This window comes from Crotalus tigris, unplaced genomic scaffold (genome assembly GCF_016545835.1).
Source record: "Crotalus tigris isolate CLP2741 ecotype Arizona unplaced genomic scaffold, ASM1654583v1 scf7180000017729.2337069, whole genome shotgun sequence".
NCBI classification, from domain to species: Eukaryota; Metazoa; Chordata; class Lepidosauria; order Squamata; family Viperidae; genus Crotalus; species Crotalus tigris.
The window spans coordinates 737,662-759,754 of NW_024096596.1; the positions used below are offsets into that span (position 1 = coordinate 737,662).

General features: G+C 37.7%; 1 protein-coding gene across 6 annotated transcripts in view; it reads right to left on the minus strand.

Annotated features, from left to right (window-relative positions):
• The window catches only part of KANK4 (KN motif and ankyrin repeat domains 4), a 57,045-nt gene that overhangs the window by 19,939 nt on the left and 15,013 nt on the right, over nucleotides 1-22,093 (minus strand). The window contains exons 1-4 of one of the 6 annotated variants that reach the window (XM_039339057.1): nucleotides 16,258-16,332; nucleotides 10,245-10,330; nucleotides 6,191-8,167; nucleotides 1,459-1,570 (exon numbers count right to left, since the gene is read on the minus strand). In XM_039339057.1, coding sequence (XP_039194991.1) covers nucleotides 1,459-1,570; nucleotides 6,191-8,167; nucleotides 10,245-10,260 — 2,105 coding nt within the window. In that variant the 5' untranslated portion in view covers nucleotides 10,261-10,330; nucleotides 16,258-16,332. Of the gene's footprint in view, nucleotides 1-1,458; nucleotides 1,571-6,190; nucleotides 8,171-10,244; nucleotides 10,331-16,244; nucleotides 16,333-22,093 lie in introns of those variants that run through there. The other 5 variants (XM_039339054.1, XM_039339059.1, XM_039339055.1 and 2 more) reach the window with 5 other exon arrangements.

Genomic DNA, 22,093 nt, shown 5'->3' on the forward strand with positions numbered 1-22,093 from the left:
TCATTGACTAGAGACTGCAATTTGGGGTGCTACATGCAGCCTAGGATCTCCAGGTGTCCATTAGTATTGTACTGTATATGCCTACGTTAGTCGTTGGTTTAGGAGATAAGATCTACCCTTCAGATACTTTTTCTTCCTCTTGATGTTTGTCTTTGCCTAATTTTCTTATTTCCAGCAGTGATTGTTTTGCTTCTTGGAAGGAAAAGGAAGGCATTACTATAATCCTGATTACAATGATACAGAAATAAATGGCCATTTGCCCCTACGTAGTCTCATATAAACTCCTTCAACCATGAATAGTCATTGATTCTGCTCATTTACTGACTGAGTCAATTGTCAATTGCAGTAAACTTCAATTTTCCATGTGGTTATTCTTACAGATAACTGGCTCCACACATGCTTGCTTTACCCCTTTAAAAAAAAAATCCAGGGGAAAATATTGTTATGGAATAAAATGTCCATTTAGATTTGGAACCAAGGGGCAGGGATGACATATGGCTGGTGAGAAAGGATTTGATTAACAAGGGAGAAAAGTGCAGTTGACCAATCCTGATGCCCTGGAAGCCAAGTACTATTAAGCCTCCCCAAAAATGGCAGGACCTCACCATAACCAACCTATAATAGGAATTGTCCCAAACTGTGAACTGTACAACATTTCAGTCCTCTGAGCAATAGATTCCTGTGATTACAATTTCTGATGTTCCTTGCCGACGTCCCACAAGCAAAGTCAATCAGGAAGCCAACAGGAAATCAGAAGTTGCAGTCATGTGAGATCCACGCTTAACAATCTATGCAGTCCTTGCTTAACTATGGCAAACAGGATTGCTGGAATTGTCAGGGTTTCATGATGTGATCATGTGACACTGCATTTTACAACCCCATCACTTAGCCCAGTGGTTCTCAACCTTTCTAATGCCGTGACCCCATAATACAGTTCCCCATGTTGTGGTGACCCCCAAGTGGGTGTGGCCACCAATAAGAGGGAGTAGGACAGCTAGGGAAAAGGGAAAAAATGGCGGACAGCGTGGTTTGGCGACCCCCGTGAAATGGTCATTCGACCCCAAATGGGGTCCTGACCCACAGGTTCAGAACCACTGACTTAGCCGGTCCCAATTGTCATCCTAACCTGAAAGCTACCTGCATTGAGGCTTATTGCATAATCCATTACTCATTCATTCATTGGAAAGAGTATCGTTTCTTTTCTGAAATGTGGGTTCAGCTTCTCCTTAATCTCTAAGCAAGGAATCAATTACACTTGAAGCAGGAATATGCGACTTCTATTAATTACATTCTCTTTATTGCTTCTTGGCAATTTTTGACAGCGATCTAATCCACAGTAGAATGTAAAAGGAATAAATGAAGTTACATTTAATTAGACATGTCCATATCATTTTAGGTACACATGCAATGAAGCATTATAAATGAAAAGGCAATCTTGTCCCTTCCACTGATGCTTACCCACCATTTACCCCAACAAACTGAAGGTTCTTTTTGGTGCCGTTACTTCCTTCGTGGAAACCAGCTTCTTTCTTTTTCATAATAGATTTCAGACTTGTGCTTGGAGAGATTTCTGATAGAAATAAGTTTTAAAACAATTATATAAAAATAGTATCATCACAGCTCTTTCTTGATATTATCATATATGTTATAAATGTTGAGTTCTACTGCCATTTTTCCCCCCTGCCAGATGTTCATGATGGACATTCCTAGGTGGTCAAGACTTCATGCAGCCATCATGCATTCTTCCCAATATACAGGAACTCTCAAGCTAACATAGAAGATGTAGTAGAAAAATCTTCCATGCTGTTATCTACTGTGAGTCATACTAACACATTATGGCAGCAGAAATCCGTAAAAAAGAATTGTGACAACATAAGAACAAGAACTGAGGGATACTGTGAGCAACCAAGAAATAAACACAGGGATCACCAAACAAATCACTCCAGAGATTTCATTAGAGGTACAAATGACCAGGTTCAAATTGTCTTACTTTGGACACATTATGGGAAGATTTAGCTCTCTGAAGAAGGCTCTATTGCTGGGAAGGTGGAATGAAACAAGAGGACAACTAGTAGCAAGGTGGGCGGGCTCAGTTAAATTGGTGATGAGTGTATAACTGGAAAATCTGAAAGACCATAGTGTAAGGATAGATTATTATGGAGAAAATCTACCTGTGTTGTTGCTAAGAGTCAGCACTAATTTGAATTATCATGTTCAGATGGAAGATGCTATGAGTGACAATGGACATTATTCCTCTTTTCCCTCATTGCCCTGAATTGACTCAGTGATGATTTGACTCATTTCTCAAGCTAACTTTTAATTGTCATCTTTCCAATTGGGCTGATAAAAGAGCTGTAAGTGAATAGGAAAAGAATTGGATCAAACAACAACAGTTCTCAACATAGAGCATTTCTCTGAAAGGCAACAAGCAAGCATACGGGAGTGGTATTAAGCAGCAGTGAGATATTATTCATCCAGCTATCTACACAACATAGTCCAGCCTAGACTCCAGTCTTTTGCCTTCGGACATAGTGAAGGATATTGTTCCATGATCAGTCTAAGGTGCCTCGAGAGACATCATGTTGTCTATCAATACGGCCAAGTACATTTCTTGAGCTAGACCTACTCCACATGACAAATTGCCAACTGCAGAACCAGGGGAACTAATCTGAGATATTCTAGATAATAGTTGTTTGTTTGTTTACTTACTTACTTACTTACTTACTTGTATCCCATCTTTATTATTTTTACAAACAATCCAACACATCTTCTTCCTCTTATTTTCCCTACAAAAACAACAATCCCGTGAGGTGGGTTAGGCTGCAAGAGAGTGACTGGCCCAAGGTCATCCATCTGGCTTTCATGACTAAGGCAGGACTTGAACTCATGGTATCCTGCTTTCTAGCCTGGTGCCTTAACCAACAGACCAAACTGGCTGTTATCCACAATGAAAAAGACTACCAGAGTTCACATTTAGTTTAAAATGCTAATAACAGTATCTTTTGCTACAAGACACTCTTTGGTTGTTTGTAACAAACAGTTGGATTGTATCGTCTGGACATTTCTACTCTGAAAAACTGGGGCTACCTATGTTAGCCTAATCTGGGCAAAAATAAAACTAATGACGATGACAGTACATAACATTTGGAAGGAATTAATTTGCTTATCTCCACAATGGAGCACTAGGTCTCAGTATGAAAAATTGGTTATTGGTTCTTCTTGCCAAAGGATTATTGAATTGAGCTAACTAATTGTGACTTTAAATTATTAGCACAAATTAAGGCTCTTTCTTTTCAAATGTATCTACATGGTTTTAAGTTCTGAAATTTAAAACTTTATATTCAAATTACAAACTTAGTGCATAGTTTTCTTTTAGCATTAATTGCCTTAGAATTTTTATCTTAAACACAGGAATAGATAGTTGTGTGGTTTAATATCTTCATACAAATGCAAGAAATCTGACGTCGTCCAGGTACTTTGATAAGCCACAGTTGATAAGACTTAAAATCCAAAATATCTGGGCAACGTCAGATTGATGGAAAAGATTGTAAGAGGACAACAAATTACCTACCTCTTCATCACACTGAAAATCTTCAAATGGGTCACTTTCTGAACTCCGTAGATGGCCTATACATTACAGAAGATCTTCCTGAATTTGCTAAAATGTTTTGCTGTATGTCATATCATGTGCTATGATTGATTATACATGGGGATGGCAACATATTTGGTAGTATCACCAAGTATCCACCATTTGGCAGGGTTCTGGAATCACGTTAGGCAGCCTAAAATGTTGGGAACTTATTTTAATATTCCAATCTAATTTTCAGCTGCATGCTCAATCCCCCTATCCAGACCAGAGCAAGCACATACCACTCAATTCAGGTATAAAAAATAATACATGGCTTGATGTTTATTTATTAAACATCAGCACACACCAAAACAGTTAACTGACAAAAGCAGGAAAATGCAAGGAGATAAACCAGAAAAACAGGCATGAATTTACCTATATCTCTATACGTAAAAAGGCACAAAATTTTCCAGAACCACTGGAAACTATATTGTGAATAAACAGCATCGGTGGTGGCCTTTCTTTTATACCATGTTTAAGCCTTTTATGTATAAAATGGCAGAAGAGAGATTGAAAGAAGGAAACCAAGTGATCCCTCCTCAATTCTGCACTATTAATGAAAGAACTGATTGAATAGGGATGATGCGTCCAACATAAAAAATCCCTTCCCTATTTCCCACAGCTTTTCTATTTTTCATTTAGGATTTTGTCCCTTTATTGTTTTCTTGATTTGAAAACTCTCGGGACCTACCAAGTCTGTTTAATATCTTCCTTTTGGGCATTTTAGGCACAAGAGCAAAGACATTCTCATTTTTAATTTCAGACTGAACTATGACATTTGACAGAAAATTTTAAGAGACAGAATAGAATAGTATGAGAAACAACTTTCAATACGTTTGGGAAAGGACATCCTACATTGCGTAAATTATGAGAACAAAAATTTGTGAAATGGAACATGAATAAGGCCTTTTCTCTGTCTCGTTGTTCATTAAGATGTAAGGCTGAGGATCTGTACAAGGATTCTGAAAATGCCAAAGTCTGTTATTTGTCAGCCACATTCAGCTCTCTAGGTCACATTGTCACCCGCTGAGACAGCAAACTAGAAAGCCCAGATCATTCAGAGATAGCATGGCAAAAATTAGAATGTTGATAATGCATGAAAGAGAAGGAAGACTATTGGTTGCTTTTCTATTATCACAAGAGATTGAAAAGTAGAATCTGAGAGTGACTTTGCTGCTGCTGTTTTACATGTGACAAACCTTACATTTAAACTTTAAACTGTCCTTAATTTAAATCAAAAAGTGGCATCACTGTCAGGGTTTGCCCAGGATCAGGAACACTTGACAGTTTTGGCACAATAGTAGGCATTGTGGCAAAGCAAGCATTGACCCAAAGTATTTTGCTATCTAAGGCAAAGCACAAAATGGAGCTCCCTCTCTGTCCTACATAAAGAGGCTTCTTAGTGTCCAGCAACACTGAGGAGGCCAAAATCTGGATTCAAGGACAAGTTACATGACATTCAAAGCTTTGACAGAAATAAGTAGCCATAGTACTCAAGAGACAATGTTCCCAAACATCTGGTGACCGTTCTAGTATGCTTATGGTAGAATCAGTTTTGTCCTACAGGTATTCCTCAACTTACAACTATTTGTTTAGTTCAAATGCTACAACGGCACTGAAGAAGTAACCCTAACAGTTTTTCACACTTACAACCGTTGCAGCACAGACACACCTCGGCCATGTGATAAAAATTCAGACACTTGGCAACTGGCATGGGTTTATGATAGTTGCAGTATCCCGGGGTTGTGCAATCACCTTTTGTGACCTTCTGATGAGTGAAGTGAATGGGGAAGCCAGATTTACTTAACAACGGTGCTAGTAGCTTAACGACTACAGTGTTTCACTTAATAGTTGTGGCAAGAAAAGTCGTAAAATGGGGCAAAACTCACTTAACAATTATGCTGCTTGGCAATGGAAATTTCGAGCTCAGTTGCCACCATAAGTCAAAGACTATTTGCATTGACCTACTTTTATCATAATGTATGCCTGTTTATATGCAAAGGGAATTTGGGAATCTTGAACTAAATAAGTGAAAGGGATGATTTCCCAGACTGCTACCAACTCAAGATCAGGATTATTGACTTATTGAGCCCTGCATGCACACAATGAGCATCTTTTGCATTCCAATTAGTGTAAGTTTCTTGTTCTACTTGAAAAACATTTAAAATTCCAGAGTTTCTACACTTAAGCTTCTTTCTTAACTTTTGCTTGTTTTTCTATCATTTGCCTCATACTAGCTTTTTTATATAAATATGTACAAGTAAATCCTCCTTCATAAGTCATAGTGTATTTTTAAATAATAACTTAGTGGGAGCCCGGGATTTTAGTACATAACTTCTTTGAGATTTTCCCAGACAACCGCAAAGAAGGTATGGACAGTACATTAAGCTACGTTTCATTTTAAAAAAACAACAACCAGGGAATGTTCTATAAATATCTGAGTTTTACCTTTTTATTTTGGAAAAAAGGCGATTATGTCTACTTTATTTGTTTCTCAAGTGATGCTACCCCTGAATACTATCAGTGTAAGATAATGAAAGGGACTTTGTTGAAACTATTTACCCAACTGTTGATACTGTGTGTTGGAATTCTCTTGGTCTGTTGGTGTCTGTGCTGAGTAGGCAGAGAGCAGCAAATTCAGAGAATTAACAAGTTGATTCTGGATTGAACTGAGCTTTGAGGCAGGATGCTTTATTGCACTGGCTAGCTCGGGATACCCATGTTCGAGGCACAGCCATTGCTCTTGTAAGAGATCCTGTATTTTTTTAATATATTGGCCCACAATGGGGTCTGCAGGTGATTCCTTTGCTTGTTGATAATTCTGTTCCTCCTGATCTCGCTGTGCATCTTCTTGAAAAATGATTTGCATTCCTTTGGATTTTATGTCAGCTGTCTTGGGACCAGAACAATTTTCTTCACCAGGAACCAACAGCTGAGCGGTCAAAGGGTTTCTTTCTGTCTTGTTGTTTTCATTATCAACATGTAGCACATTATAGCTTGGTTCCACAATGGAGCAATCACTATCCTGACCGATTCTTTCTCCTTCCTTGTTGCTCTGAAAAATAGGTTTATCTCTTCCTCCATCATCAGCAGAAACATTTGATATCTCAGTACAGAGTAACTCCTTACGTATTTCCACATTTTTATCATCAGCCTCATAAGTATCACCTCCTAGAAGTTCCACAGGCTCTGTGATGCTTTCAGCAATTTCATGTGTTATCTTTTCATGTACATGTTCAGTATTCACAGCAACATCAAAGTATTGGGGGGGTTTTCTGGCCTGCACACCTGGCTTAATTTCTTTGATGTTCTCCCCACAGAGTTTCTCTTCCAGCTGTGCTTTAGAACTTGCTAGCAATTCAATGCTTCTCTCTTTTGCTTTCATTTCTTGATCCTGTTGCTTCAAAACCACCCGGATCTGCTCAAGTTCTTCTGTTTTGTTATTCAGCTGCTTCTCCAGAATTGCAATGTGCTGCTGTAATGCTCTTATATTGCTGTGAGTTGTGAGAAGAAAGGGCTCAAGTTCTATATTTTTTTCCACTTCTTTAGTACTAAGACTTGTAACTTCATCCTCTTCCTCTACTTCTTCTGTAACAGTCTCACATATGTTAAGTTCTACTTCTTCCTGGGATTGTTTTATAGACATGTTTTCTGAGGTACCAGTAGGGACCAATCTACTCTGAATTGATGATGGACAGACATTCACCTGTGTCGCATGGCATTTTTCTCCACTCTCAACCACCTCAGGGGATTTCTGAGAAATTAGGGGTTGGCTTTGCTGTGGATCACTGAGTTGTGTTATTTCCTTATGAAGCTCTGTTTGTTGTTGAACTTCTCTCCTTAGTCCTGGACATTTATCAGAATCTTGGATGTCTTTATTGATTTGCTCTTTCAAATCTATTAGATTTTCATGAAGGGGTAATGAAGATCTTTTGGAACTATTTAACTCAGATGGTTTTTTTGCAGGGCTAAAATCAAGCTCTAAACCATTTCCGTTGGAAGACTGAAGAAATCCCGAAGGGAGAAAAGCTGCTTGATGAGTTTCTTCTTCTAAATTTGGAATTGGTGGAAGTTTGGCAGGCATACTGGATGCCCTTAGAAGCTGAGGCCTTCCTTTACAATTGGAAGTATCCTCTTCAAGAGGAAGATGAACTTGTTTGACAGTCTCTATTAGCAGGGCTTTCTTTCTGTAGCTCGGTTCTTGGGGAAGAGGTGAACATGAAGACATGTCAATGGGTGTGACTAGGGACCTGTTTTCCTCTGCATCCAAAGAGGTCTTTCTCTGTGTAACGAAACTCTTGTTTAAGGAGGATGAATAGACATTGGATCCATTTTCTGGAAGGCTAAAGTTCCGAGGCAGGGTGCTAAATTTGGGGTGCTTTGTTTTCCGGCGGACTGGAATTCTCTTGATAGTATTTCCCTTTTCAATGTCATCAACATACTTCAGGAAGTCAAGATCTAAATGGAAGCCATAAGGGGTTTCAACAGAATAGGGACTTTGGGGTGGATTTTTATCCTCTGCTTTTGATGTCCAGTTATCTGCTGACATGGAAAAAATAGAAACAAAAAATAAAAGCTCTAATTTACAAGAGATAATATTGCAATCTAGATATCTGTTATTATCCATGTTTGCTCTTCCTGATACATATAAATAGTTGAAGACAAACCTAAATATCTAGGAATAACATTTAGGACAGTTTCTTCTCTTTCTAGATTAATTGTTCAGGGAATTCTATACATCTGTTCTAATACTGCATAGCTGTTGGCTTAAAAATGGAACAATCCTATAAAGCTCTCCTTTCTACTTCTGATTGGACATAAATAATTTTATACTGAAGCAAGCCATACATTTATCATGCATCATTCTTATTCCAAGGATTTCACTGCATAAATTACATGAGGATCAAGTTCTAAGGAAAGGCCAGAAGGAAATATATATGCATTGGTCTTCACCAAATAACATTTGCACACAGAATATTAATAATAGACTGATTAAGGCTGATCTTTTTGAGTTTATCAGGTTTCATCCCAAGGAAATTTAAAATGTTGTTCTTAACTCCTTGGAGGAAAGGCAGGAAATAAAAAAAAAAGAAAACTAAATACCAGACAAGAAGAGTTAGATATGTTAAGTTTAAGCCATCCTATTGGTTTTCCTAAAATCTGCCTGCCTTTAGGTTGCAGCAACACAGACTTATTCCAGCACTGACGAAAATCAGCCTGTATTAGTATGCATAACTTTTATTCTAATGCTAGCTATAGCTCCAGGCACAACTACAAGGCAGCTTCATTAAATCACTGTGCAGTTAGTCTCTATCTACGAGGCAAAGAGGGAAAGTACAGCTGGTAATTTGTCATCCAAGACATCTCTGTAGAGTCAGCTAGAAGATACAGACCTAAAGAGGGAGGTGGAAATATATTAAACTTATTTTCTCTGACTGCACAGATCATTGTTCCACTATAAGTCCTCAGGAATTTGCTAAGTCATCACCCTAATTGATAATTATGTAAACAACAGCTTCTGCAGGCTCTGGTACAGATCTGCTTTAAAAGCCGCAGGATTCGAATATCTATGAAATCTTTACTATAAGATTTGGTGATGATAATGCATTTTTCAACATGTTTTCTAACCATGACAAGTACTTACTGGCATGGATTTAACTTTAGTCATAAAATAAAAAGAATGCTGTCTATGTCAGCCTTGCTCTTTTTAAAATGTAAGAATGTTTCAGTGGGCACAAAAGATGGCAGAGCCCCAGATGTTTATTTAGTCTATAAGGCTAAATAGATAATACTATTTAGGCCTTGGTTAATAGTCTTCTAAGAGCAACACTTGCTAAATAGACTTCACTGCATAATCTGTTTTTGGCACTTGAATCTGGTTTTTTTTTTGGGGGGGGGGGGAAATACTGCGTACAAAAAATTAAATTTCTCCCCAAATAGACAAGTGAAAGAAATACAACAGGGCCAAAATCAATTATTTGGTTAGTTAATTTGATTAAATTGTTTTATTTAATTCAAAGCCAAATTATATTTGACTCTGTTTGGAGATAAGTCTGTGTCTATGTATACATATCTGTAACTATAGAAAAATAGACCTCAATATTAATCCAATTAAGTAAGAACAAACCCATTAATGCTCTTCACAATGAAAACCAAGCTAGCATTGGTGCTAAATATCTAGTTCTGCTTAAAGATTACCCATTCATAAAACATAATTCTGCCAACTTTGTCTGGGATATCTTCTCCAGCCTTTTTATCTAAAATGCTTTTCTGGATCTCCTACTTGCATAGTTTTGGTTAGAATTTATGCATTTGATTCTCTTTCCACAGATCATGGGGAAAGTTTGATAAATCTGTAATTCTGAATTGCCCCACCTTTCTAATTTCTAATCATTTATCAGAAATGATTATCAATGACACCATTCAAAAATGCATGCTTTCTGAAATACCGCTTTCTGCCATTGTACGGATAGATTTTGAACACTGATAAAGTGAATATATACAAAAAAAGGACATTTCAAAAGTTAAAGTGGGTTTATTCCTTCTAGCAAAAGAGAAATTATGCTTCATAATGGAAATGTTTGACTTTCAATTAAGATGAAGTTTGAACCCATACCATCTGTATTCTCCATGATGAGAATTCTGTTTAATTTTCTAATGTCAAGCCATTAGTGAAACTTCATAAAAAGAAATGCAGTCCACCTAAAAGAAAAACGGGGGGGGGGAAGAGGAGAGTGTTATTTTTAAAAATCTAAGTCACGGCTGTTTCAAGAATTGAGTATAACAATTATTTACATTTTGGTTTAACATATAAGATATACATTTCACTAATTTATTTTAAAAACATATGTACTCATTCTGCTCTTCCTGAAATGAAATTATCGTCTATTAGCCTTTACCTGATAAGCATTTTGAGAATTTTTTAAAATCAGTGCTGCTCTCCTAACCGTGACTGATTCCGCTTTGAGAATACATAACTCTGCAAGATTATTTCTTATTGCTGAGGAACAATTCACTGTACTTCCAGAAATTCAGCATTATGAATTGCTGAAATGCCTAGGGGTGCATATTGAGCAGAAGCTAAAATGATATAATAGCTATATAAAAGTACAAATATTTTGAAAACAAGAAAAAAAGAAAGCATATAGCAGGGTTGGAAAGAGGAAAAGGGCCCCTTGGTGTAAATATGGTGCCAAGAAAGTGGAAGCTGAAAATAAATTGAAACTGACAAATTGATGCTGGGAATAACAAAAAGGACTTCTCTACATATCTTCAAGTAAAAGAATCAATGAAGGTTCCAAAATGTTAGGTAATAAAGAAAATCAGCTATTTCAACTCCTATTTTTGTTTAGCAACAACTTTCTCAATAAATTGTGATGAGGAGGAGAAAGGGACAACTATCTATCTATCTATCTATCTATCTATCTATCTATCTATCTATCTATCTATCATCTGTCTATCTATCTATCTATCTATCCGTCTGTCTGTCTATCTATCTATCTATCTATCTATCTATCCGTCTGTCTATCTATCTATCTATCTATCTATCTGTCTATCTCTATATCTATCTAATCAAGGTGCAGGCCACTTCAGTTACAGAAGTAACTCTAGGTGACTTACACTTTAGGATTAAAAGCAATGAAAGTAATCATAAAAATAAACAAGCAATTAAAAAGTCAAAAGACTGAAATTTAAATTTGACAGAAATGGGGTCATGGAATACTTTTTTAAAATTCTTCAACGATTATAAAGTTCCAGGGCCAAACAAATTGCTTCCTGGCCTATTGAAACAAATACTGATAGGCTTGATGAAATGTTATTTATTATCTTTGAGAAAGAACTAAAGAACTGGGAAAGAATAAAGTGCCAGATAACTTGAAAACAGCAAATGTAGTTCCTATTTTCAGTGATACGAGTAGAGTGGGAGTTAAACAGGTTGGTCTGATAAAAGAAGCTTTGTGACATTGTGATGCCAGACCCATTTGCTTTGTATGCAGACCCCAAAGGGATAGAGCTTAGTGTGATGACGTAATGGTCATTTTGATAAAAGCAGCAGGAGCCTGAAGACATCCACGCCTATCTTCCAAAATGCAGAAAAAGTATATCATGATGTGCTAATTAACAAGTTACTTGTATATATTGGAGGACATGACAATTATTGACCCCAAAATTGTACTCAGACAATGTTTTGCAATCAGACTGATGAGATATACAGGATTGAATGGAGTGTAGAAGGTTTATACCAGGACTATTACTCTTCAGTGCTTTTACTATGACTTGAATGAAGTAGTCAGTAGAATGCCATCAAATTTGCAGGTAACATAGAATAGGGTGGAATAATTACCGTAATAGCTTAAATAACAGAAATAAAAATTAGAATTTCTTGATGCAGCTATATGAAAGGTAACAAAAAAATTAATATAAATAAAGGCAAAGTTACTTGGAAAGAAAAATCCTAAAGTATATGCAGGCACATTATCACTGGCTATGTGATAAAACATCTTAAAACAGTAGCAATAGAACTTATATACCACTTCATAGTGCTTTACAGCCCTCTCTAAGCAATTTACAGATTCAGCATATTGCTCCCAACAATATAAGGAATGGTTGCTGGAATTGGATATGTCTAGTTTAATGAAGAGAAGGATGAGGGGGGACATGATAGCAGTGTTCCAATATCTCACAATATTGCCATAAAGAAGAGGGAGTCAAGCTATTTTCCAAAGCTCCTGAAGGCAGAATAAGAAGCAACGGATGGAAACTAATTAAGGAGAGAAGCAAACTAGAACTAAGGAGAAACTTTCTGGCAGTTAGAACAATTAACCAGTGGAACAATGTGCCTCCAGAAATGGTAAATGCTTCAACACTGGAAGTTTTTAAGAAGAGACTGGACAGCCATTTGTCTGAAATGGTATAGGGTTTCCTGCCTGAGCAGGGGGTTGGACTAGATGACCTCTGGGTCCTCATTTTGCTGACTTTGGAAGGACAGAAAGCTGAGTTTACCTTGAGCCAGTCAGGACTGAATTCCTGACAGTGGGCAGAATCAGCCTGTAATACTGCAATCTAATCACTGTGCCACTATGGTTCTTACAGTTGAGTGCATGTCGAATATGATTCAGCGGTTTGATTGTGTTGCAGAACAGAGTAATATTATTTTATACTACATCAACAGAAATAGTGTTCTCAAATCATGAGAAGTTGCAACTCCATTTTATTCTGCTTTGGTCAAATCATAGCACAAAAGCCATGTCCAAGTCTGGCCACCATGATTCAGAAAGGATTCAAAGAAAATAGAACAAGTTTGAGAAATAGCAACAAGGAAGTTCAAGGATTTTTAAGCTAAGTCTCATGAGTAAGAGATGGACTTGTTTAAGCTTGAAAAGAAAATACTTAGGGGCATATAAAACCATCTTCCATATCTGAAAGAATGTCATGCAGAAGAAGGTCAGGACCTGTTTTCTATCATTCCACATCGCCATATTATGGATTCACATTCTAGGAAATCAGATTCATCTTCAATGTTATAAAAAAAACCTTTCTAACAGTAAGTGCAGATTATCAAGAAAGGTATAGATATCTTTCTTGAGTGCATTGAAGAAGTGACCAGATAGCTCCCTGTTGGAGATGCTTGAATTTGGGTCCTTGCACTTAGCAGAGAAGTGGAGTCAATAGTTTAAATGGCCCCATCTAATTCTAGTTCTCACTGTATTATATAAGACATGTTGCTCATAGTAGGATGGCTTGCAATTTACATATTGTTTTCCTAGTTTAAATAGTTATATGTAAATTCACCTTCAACTCAACTTTGAATCCTGGGAATTTTGTGAACACATCTATTCTTGGCAACAGTTTACAAGTGATTGTCTTTGTCACTTTGTATAATATTTTCTTGACGCCATTGTCTCAGTTACAGTTGTCTAGTCTTCCATTTCTATATGACATACATTTGTGTGTTTGTGTGTATAGCAGATACAAAAATTTCAATTAGAGATAGTACTATTTATGCTTAACAAACTCAAAGTCTCAATGTTGAAAAGTATACAGTCATAGAAATAAATAATACATCCTTATTCCAATTCCTAATGGTTATACAGGCTTAAAATGTCAGGAATGTAATATTTAATGTGCCTATTTGTGCAAAGGTATGCAGAAAAAAATTGTTGTCAGCCCAGATCATACATTTCCTGCTTTTGGGATAGAGATCATTCTTCTGGGTAACCTCAATCAGTGGTTTAATTGTTGAATATACCAAGAACACAATAGAAAAAGGAATCTAGACTTTATGTGAACACTTTTTTCTTGTGATGCTTTTGAAAAGGCTAAATTTACTACCAGTGTTAAAGGTAATCTGCACAGATTACCACACAGTTTAGAAATACACAGAGATAACTTGAAAGAATTTCTTTCAATGTGCAGTATAATGGCCCTTAAAATTAAGTGCTGGGTTCTAGGAAATAGTGAAGATATACAGTAAATCTACCTCAGGATAATGTAATTTTCTTTTGTTCTGCATTGGGACTGAGGTTTCCTGTAGGGTCACAGAATTTGATAGAAAGTCCAGTGCAAAATAACATTTCAGACTGTTCCTCCCTTTTATTAAACAGTTTCTAATTTCACTTCTAATCACCTTCCACAGCAAGGTTATTTACAACTGTACAAACCATACAGGGGTGCTCCTGCCTTCTCTTAGCTACTGATAAGAAGCAGAGAAAATGCATGTAAATGGATGGCCTTTATTTCACTAAAGAGTGTATATATTTTCTGGCAAGGCATACTTGTAGTTTAACCCAAATGTACTCTGTGTTTCTAAATATTACCGTTTAGAATCAAGAAGAGGTTTAATTCCCTCTGTCAGCCAAATTGGATCATGGCTTTGCTCTGGCTTCTAACACTTTTAATTTTCCATAATCTTTCATTCCTGAGGGATCATCTGTGAAGAGATTTTCTCTCACAATGTGTCTTTTTTTTCACTTTCACATGCTTCTCCAGATCATGTTCTTCTCCACTTCACGATCCCAAGAACAAATAGAAAGATTCAGCTGTGTAATACTGTCCAATCCATTTCAGGGTTACCACTTATCATTGCTCTTTACTAAAGCCAGTAATTAATCTTCAGCAGCCAGAACATCTCCATTGCTGTTCTCTTTCCTAGTTCTTTTTCAAAATCTGGTAATTTTAAGACTCCATCTCTGATGCCAATCCCTTCATCTTATATGTGCCCAAATTAAATTACAGCTGCCCTGGGAATTCAATGTACATATCTAAACTTTCATGTTTTGTTTTCTAAGAAAACTTTTTGATTATGCTACTGGAAACCAGAAATGGTATTATTAAAAAGAATTTCTGTGCAGAGAATAGTACAGAGAAATTTACGTAATTTAAACTTTAAGCCAAATTGCCTCAATACGAGCGACTTCCTATCCTATCCTAATGGATGAATCTGTATGAATGGGTATAATTACAATAAATGAAAACATAACAGAAAATAAAGTAATAAGCCTGCAAAATTATGTTATTAAATGGAAAAAATTCAAGCCAAGTTTTTTAAAAAAAATCTTCTAGCTTTTTTACTTGTAAAGATGAAGCAACAACTTTGAAACCTCTAATCTTGCACTTATATTTGTACTGATTCCAAAGTGCAAGAAACTTGAATCTCACAATAAATATACTGTCATGAGGATCATCCAGCCATTTTAAAACCATGTTAACTTATAGCAAAATCCTGTCAATGTCTATTCATATAATATGTAAAGAATCTTATTCTCAAACACGTATGCCCTAATGTACCTAGAACAGCTTTTTCTAATGTGATGATTTCCAGACAAGTTGAATGTTAAGTTCCATTTTCCCCAGCCCAATGCTAACTATAAAAGCAGTTCAATAGTGAAATCAATTACCAGGGTCAGTGGGGATACCTTTTGCTAGATAGCGTCAAGAGAGGCTGCTTAGCGCCCTGTCAGGGAGGCTTTAATTTAGATTTATGCACTCAATGAGGATTTGTTCACTTATTGTGAAATGTCCCCTTCCACCCCTATTGTTCCAAATCAGAATAGGCGGATATAATATGAAGGATTAATTTCAGTTAAGCTCACTTCAGTGACTAAGGTTACAATTCCGTTTTACTTAACAATAATCCCCATCAGTCACAGAAGAAAATGCTGGTATTTGGTAAAATGGAAAGCCATCTAGAAAGAGGCTGACAAAAAGCAAGGAGCCAGATACCATCACCAAAGAGTCAACTTTAAACTTACAAAAACCCTAATAAGCAGAACCGAGATACAATCTGAGCAAAACATTATCCACTGAGTCACAAAGAATCAGAAGCAACCGAGCACTTAATTCAGTGGAACTTATATCTTCTGAATAAAAGGACTGCAAGAATTAAGAAACGCAGGTAGACTAAGCAATGCTTAAAATAGGCTCTAAGGAGAAAACTACTTGTCCAACCAGAAGCAAACCATGATAAGTCCTTTCCAATGGGATGAAAAATTAATCCGAACTCATTAGAGCGACAGCAACTGCTTTCTGATCCAGCCTATCATTTTCAGCTGTCATTGCAAGCATTCCATTTAGTATTTAATGACCGAACTTAAAGCTTAGCAATTAAGACAAGCACCTTGCCCAGTTACCTTCACAGACTCTTAGCTGCCAAGGAAAGAAAACCGGGCCAGCTTTCCTTTCGAAGAAGTTCTCAGAATTGGTATACTGGCAAATCATGTTTTTTTTTTTTCAGGAACTAAGGAGTGGGTCAGCTGGCTAATGACCTTGTTTGAAAAGTAAATACAACTTGCAGTAAGCTAACCTGGAAAGGTGCAAGAATAATTCAGGTTCAGAAATGTGCAGAGCAACATTGCTAAGGATCCTGACTGAGGAAATAAAGAACAGAGGCCTCCCATTGACACCAGATATGTTAATTAAATCCTCAGTAGAAAACAATCTTTAAGCTTCAAAACCTCCAATAAATCATATAGATGTATGTTCCTTACTCAAAACTGATTTTTTTTTAAAAAAAGAGTTAATCATACAAAGGACCACACACATTAAAATATTGAGGGAGAGAATAAGGCAAGACAAGGCTGCTTCCTAAAAGAGCTTTTTGCCTCACCTAATAAACTTCCATACAAAGAAACTGTTTTATTTTGTGAAACATTGCTTTAATTCTAAACACATTCCTGAGTCTTAAATCAGATTGTTCCAACAGGCTTTATATTCCAGTATAAGCATCTGGAGGTGTGTAGCCAAAGTGAATATCCTGAATTGGGTACATTTATTCTGGTTTATTTTTAATAATCTAATATTCTTATGTGGTAAATAAGCAGTAATTATACATTAAATTATACAATTATATATTATTTTTAGATTTATAGTCTGTCTTTCCTCCAGACACAACCTTTCAAAATATAAAAACAGTATTCTAAGTTTATATATAATATATGGTATATGATATATGATATATAATATGACATATTATTACTATACTACACTACACTGTACTAGTCTTTTTGTGGGAATTTGCACACTATGGTTTGCAAATAAGTTAATTTACAGAGTGCACTCAAAATCCAGGAACCATTACTCCCATGCGACTGAAATTTAGCAAAGTTGTCACTGCCCAAGCACCGTCACTCTACAACTGTGCAACCACAATCATGTAAAGTCATGTGACTGTCATGGGTATATCCCCAACATCTTTCTCGATGACTTCTGGCCCCTGTGCTTGGTGGCAAGACTCAACAGGTGAACAGCAGATTGTGAGCAGCTTCAAAATTTCTCTTTCTTTCCTGACACCCACATACAGATATAGAGAGCTGAATTCCATAAAGGACAACTGAACCGGTTAAACATGGTTCAATTATATGTCTAACATTGATGTAACCAATGTATGTAAAGGTCCTTCCAATCTCCTATTGTGAATAAGTTTATAAACAGAAACATTAGAAAAAGCAGCAGCTCAAATGCTTTATTTTCTAAACTGAGTTTTGTAACTATATTCTGCACTTGAGGTGGTCCAGGCACACCAAACCCATTAAGGAATCAAATACTTATTCAACAAATTCTCGCCAGGAGACAGATGAAGAAATATCTCTATTGCTTGTCGGATGCACATCAACCATTAAACCGACTGCTGAAACATTTCACATCTTCATTGCACATACATCATTACCCCTCCTTTCTATGTGTAATCTAACATTTCCTATTTAAAGCATCCACCGGAAAAAATCACCCACTCCTGCACTCCAAGCACTTGAAGTTATAACGACACTGAAAAAGGAGACTTATGATCGATTTTCACACTTATGACCCTTGCAGCATCCCTATGGTTACATGATCAAAACTGGACCACTTGACAACTGGCATGTATTTATGACAGTTGCACTGTCCCGGGATCATGTGGTCACCATTCGTAACCTTCCCAGACAGCTTCCGGTAAGTAAAGTCCGTGGGGAAGCCAGATTCACTTAACAACTGCATAATTCATTTAAGAATTGCAATGATTCACTTAACAACTGTGTCAAAAAAAGAATATAGTTCAAAGGGATAAAAACTTAACAACTGCTTTGCTTAGCAATGAAATTTTAGGCTCAGTTGAAGTCATATATCAAGGACCACCCCTAAAGAAACCAATGCTTAAAGCAAGTCTTTGAGGCTGCTGCTTTATTTTTCAATTTGTTTGCTTAAATCTACACAATTAAAAGAAAACCATGTAAGGCATAAATCTGGATGGGCACATTAATATTCAGAACAGCTACACTGGGGACCCAGGAGCTATAATTATGCTGCCAGGAAATTAGAAATATGAAGAAAATCCTTAGGAGTGGTCTTAGATCAAGAGATTCACAGGCAACTCTTTTTCATCATGGAATATCTTTATGTTATGTTAATGGTGTGGTATGGTAATTGGATTGATATCTCACTGCAATCATAAATGTATTCTCAGCAGTTCATAGGCAAGAACAATAACGTCATAATAAATAATAAACTATACAGTATATTCAGGCCCCAAACAATATCTGGTATCAACATACAGTTAATCTTGAATAGCTCAGATTTCAGTTGGTTTTGGAAGACAGAACATTATTTCTAGTTCCATTTTTGATTTTATAACTCCCTTAAAGCCATGGATTCTGCAAGTTGTAAAAAGGTGTTTTATTTGTTTTCCTGCATTACGAATGCTCTTCCCTTTCTTTCGTTCTTTGAAGTTGTGGGTGCTCCAATACTGGAAGTTTTTAAGAAGAGATTGGACAACCATTTTTCTAAAATGGTACAGGGCAGTGGTGGCAAACCTATGGCACAGGTGCCAGAGGCGGCACTTGGAGCCCTCTCTGTGGGTACATGTGCCGTTGTCCCAGCCTTGCCTCCCCCTGTAACCCCCTCCTCACCAGCAGCTCCCTGGAGGAGAGTTGCCCCCAAGCATGGCCCACACAGAGCAGTGCAGTCAAGGACATGGCAGCCAGAGAGCATAGATAAGTCTCTGCCCTCACACCCTATCGTGCACAGTTGATGCTGTGGGGCATGGGGAGAGGGTGTGGCCACCATTGCGCTGCTCGGCGATCTGTGGTGGGCCCTGGAGGCGGTGAGTGGCCCTGCGGGCAGGTGGGTTTGGGGCAGAGTGGGGGCAGGGCAGGGGGTGGAGCAGGGTCGGGACCAGTTTTTGGTCCCGCCCCTCTAAAAGGTTCGCCATCATGGGTATAGGGTTTCCTGCCTGAGCAGGGGGTTGGACTAGAAGACCTCTAAGGTCCCTCCCAACTCTGTTGTTATTGTTGTTGCTATTGTTTCTATTCTATATGAGAAGCTCAAAAGTGTATGGCTTTTAATAAAATTGGTAAATTGCAACAGGTGCTTCCAGATTCCTTCTGGTTTTCTACTGCCACAGACTCATCAGGCTCTTCTCTAATTTTGGAAACTGAGCTGTCATTAAAAAACTTGTTTCTGCTGTTTAGTCACTAAGTCATGTCAGAATCCATGCAGCCCCATGGACCATAGCACGCCTGTCCATCACTGTCTCCCAGAGTTTGCCCAAATCCATGTTCATTTCATCAAATTGAAAAATTACATTTCTATAAATGAATAGATAACAGAGTGTTCCATATTTCACAAATTATCTTTTGCAGCAATACGTTAAGTCAGTGGTTCTCAACCTTTCTAATGCCGCGACTCCATAATATAGTTCCCCGTGTTGTGGTGACCCCCAACCACTTATACATCACTGGGTGCCAGGGGCATGGCCAAAGAAAAGGGGAAAAAATGGCGACCCCCATGAAATGGTTGTTCGACCCCAAATGGGGTCCCAACGCACAGGTTGAGAACCACTGCATTAAGTACACTTTTTTTCTTTTTCTAGTTAACATCTGCCCTAGGAAAATCTTAAATATCCCAGGCACAGCATGAAAGTCTGTTAGAAGGGGGATAAAACAATCTAATGAAAAAATTAAGCTGCATTAAAAGGAGGACTTTATTATTACTTCTCCTTGGGCAAAGATGCTCTTTCTATACGCCCCATTAAAAATAAATTACACCCAAATATTCATGAATCTTCAAGGAACCATCCGTACGATTGCTGCATGGTGTAATGGCATGCTGGAGAGGTCACCTCTAAAAAAAAGATACCTGAAATGTATCTACTATTATTATGTCAAAATAAAATATGGCAATACCCATGAAAAACATCCAGAAAGGAACTTCCATATAATCAAAGGTCAAATTCTAAGTTGTATTTATATGGCTCTGAGAAGACAGATGCACCAGTATGTGTGAACATGGGTCGGTTCGTGGCTGACTCAGGAATTCTGGGAGTTGAAGTCCACGAGTCATAAAAGAGCCAAGGTTGCCTAACCCTGGTTTAGGGGATGTCAGTGTCAGTGTCAGCCTTTCTGTTTATAAGGGCTTCAGGTGTGGGTTTGTCAAGTGAGGATCTTGTGATGGGGAGATTTAGATCAGGGTCATTGGGAGGTTTACTGGTGGGGGGAAGGGGCTTGCGTGGGTTGGTTAAGGGTAGCTGCTGTCTCTGGCTGACTGTGCGGATGTAACCTCCCCATCACAAGTCCCATCACAAGACTCTCACTTGACACACCCACACCTGAAGGCTTATACACTAAACAGAAGAACACTGCCACTGACATCCCCTAAACTCTGCTGAAGATGTTACCTAGCCTGGTAATGAAACTTTCAGAAACCAACCCACAAGCTCAGACAATGAACTTTCACTCTCATCCTACACCTGAGCTACAGATATTTGCCACTATTGTCTAATACAGTGATTGCAAACCTTTTAGAGACCAAGTGCCCAAACTGAAACCCAAAACCCACTTATGTATCATTGGATGCCGGGTGGGCATGGCCCATTGGGTGGGTGTGGCCCGTTGGGTGGGACTAAAAAGTTCAATCAATCAATTCCAACTTTGTGAGATCTTTTTTTTTTCCCACAAGAAGGAGGCCTAAAGGAGGCCTAAAGCGAAAAGGTTTTAGAAAACCCAGCTGAAGGCCTAGGGCTGGGGTGACGGTGCGCATGCCCGCAGAGAGGGCTCTGCGTGCCACCTGTGGCACGCATGCCAAAGGTTCGCCACCACAGGCCTAATGTATCTCTTCACATACTACTGTATGTCCATTTTATTAAGATCTCTGTTAACTTTTGACCTCTTCATTTGACGAAACAGGCATTGCTGATAGTAAGAAGCATTAAATGAGCGGTATAGGATAATTTTCTCCAGCTCTGGTATCTCCTGTTGTGTTGAAACTACAGTGCCAACACATTTGGAAGCACAAGTTGGGGGAAGTTTCTAAAAGAGGCTTTTTAGAAAATAGAACTTGCCTTTACAAGCAATTGGGTGCTTGTAGCTCCATTCAGCCAATACATCTATTTATTTATTTATTTAAAAAAAGGACCTCTTGAGAATTTATTATATCTTCAAATTGAATTGGCTCTGTCAGTTACCTTCAACAGAAGAATGTCTATGGAGATTCTCAGTCATCCAGGTCATGGTTGTCCCAAAGGTGCTTCTTCATAAGGCAACCGGACTTTCACATAAAAACACATCTGGCAAAATCCCAAGGAGAAAAAGGAATGATTTGGGATTTAGGTTGATCTGTTGGATCCCAAAGGGGCTTTTTCAAAAGCAACTAGATTTTCTTTGTTTTTCCTTGAAGATGTTTCACTTCTCATCCATGAAGCTCCTTTAACTTCTCATTCCAGGAATGGATGAGAAGCTAAACGTCTTCAAGGAAAAATACAAAAAATCCAGTTGCCTTTTGAAAAAGCCCCCTTGGGATTCAACAGAAGATCAACCTTAAATCTCAAATCATTCCTTTTTCTGCTTGGGATCTTACCAGATGTGTTATTATTGGGAACTAATTTATGCAAACAAATCCAGCTTTAATACAGTTAATTCAGAATTACTTAATACACATTCAATTGTCTTCAAAACATTTGGCTCAGCTTTCAGTGATTCTGAATCTGTACACCACTAA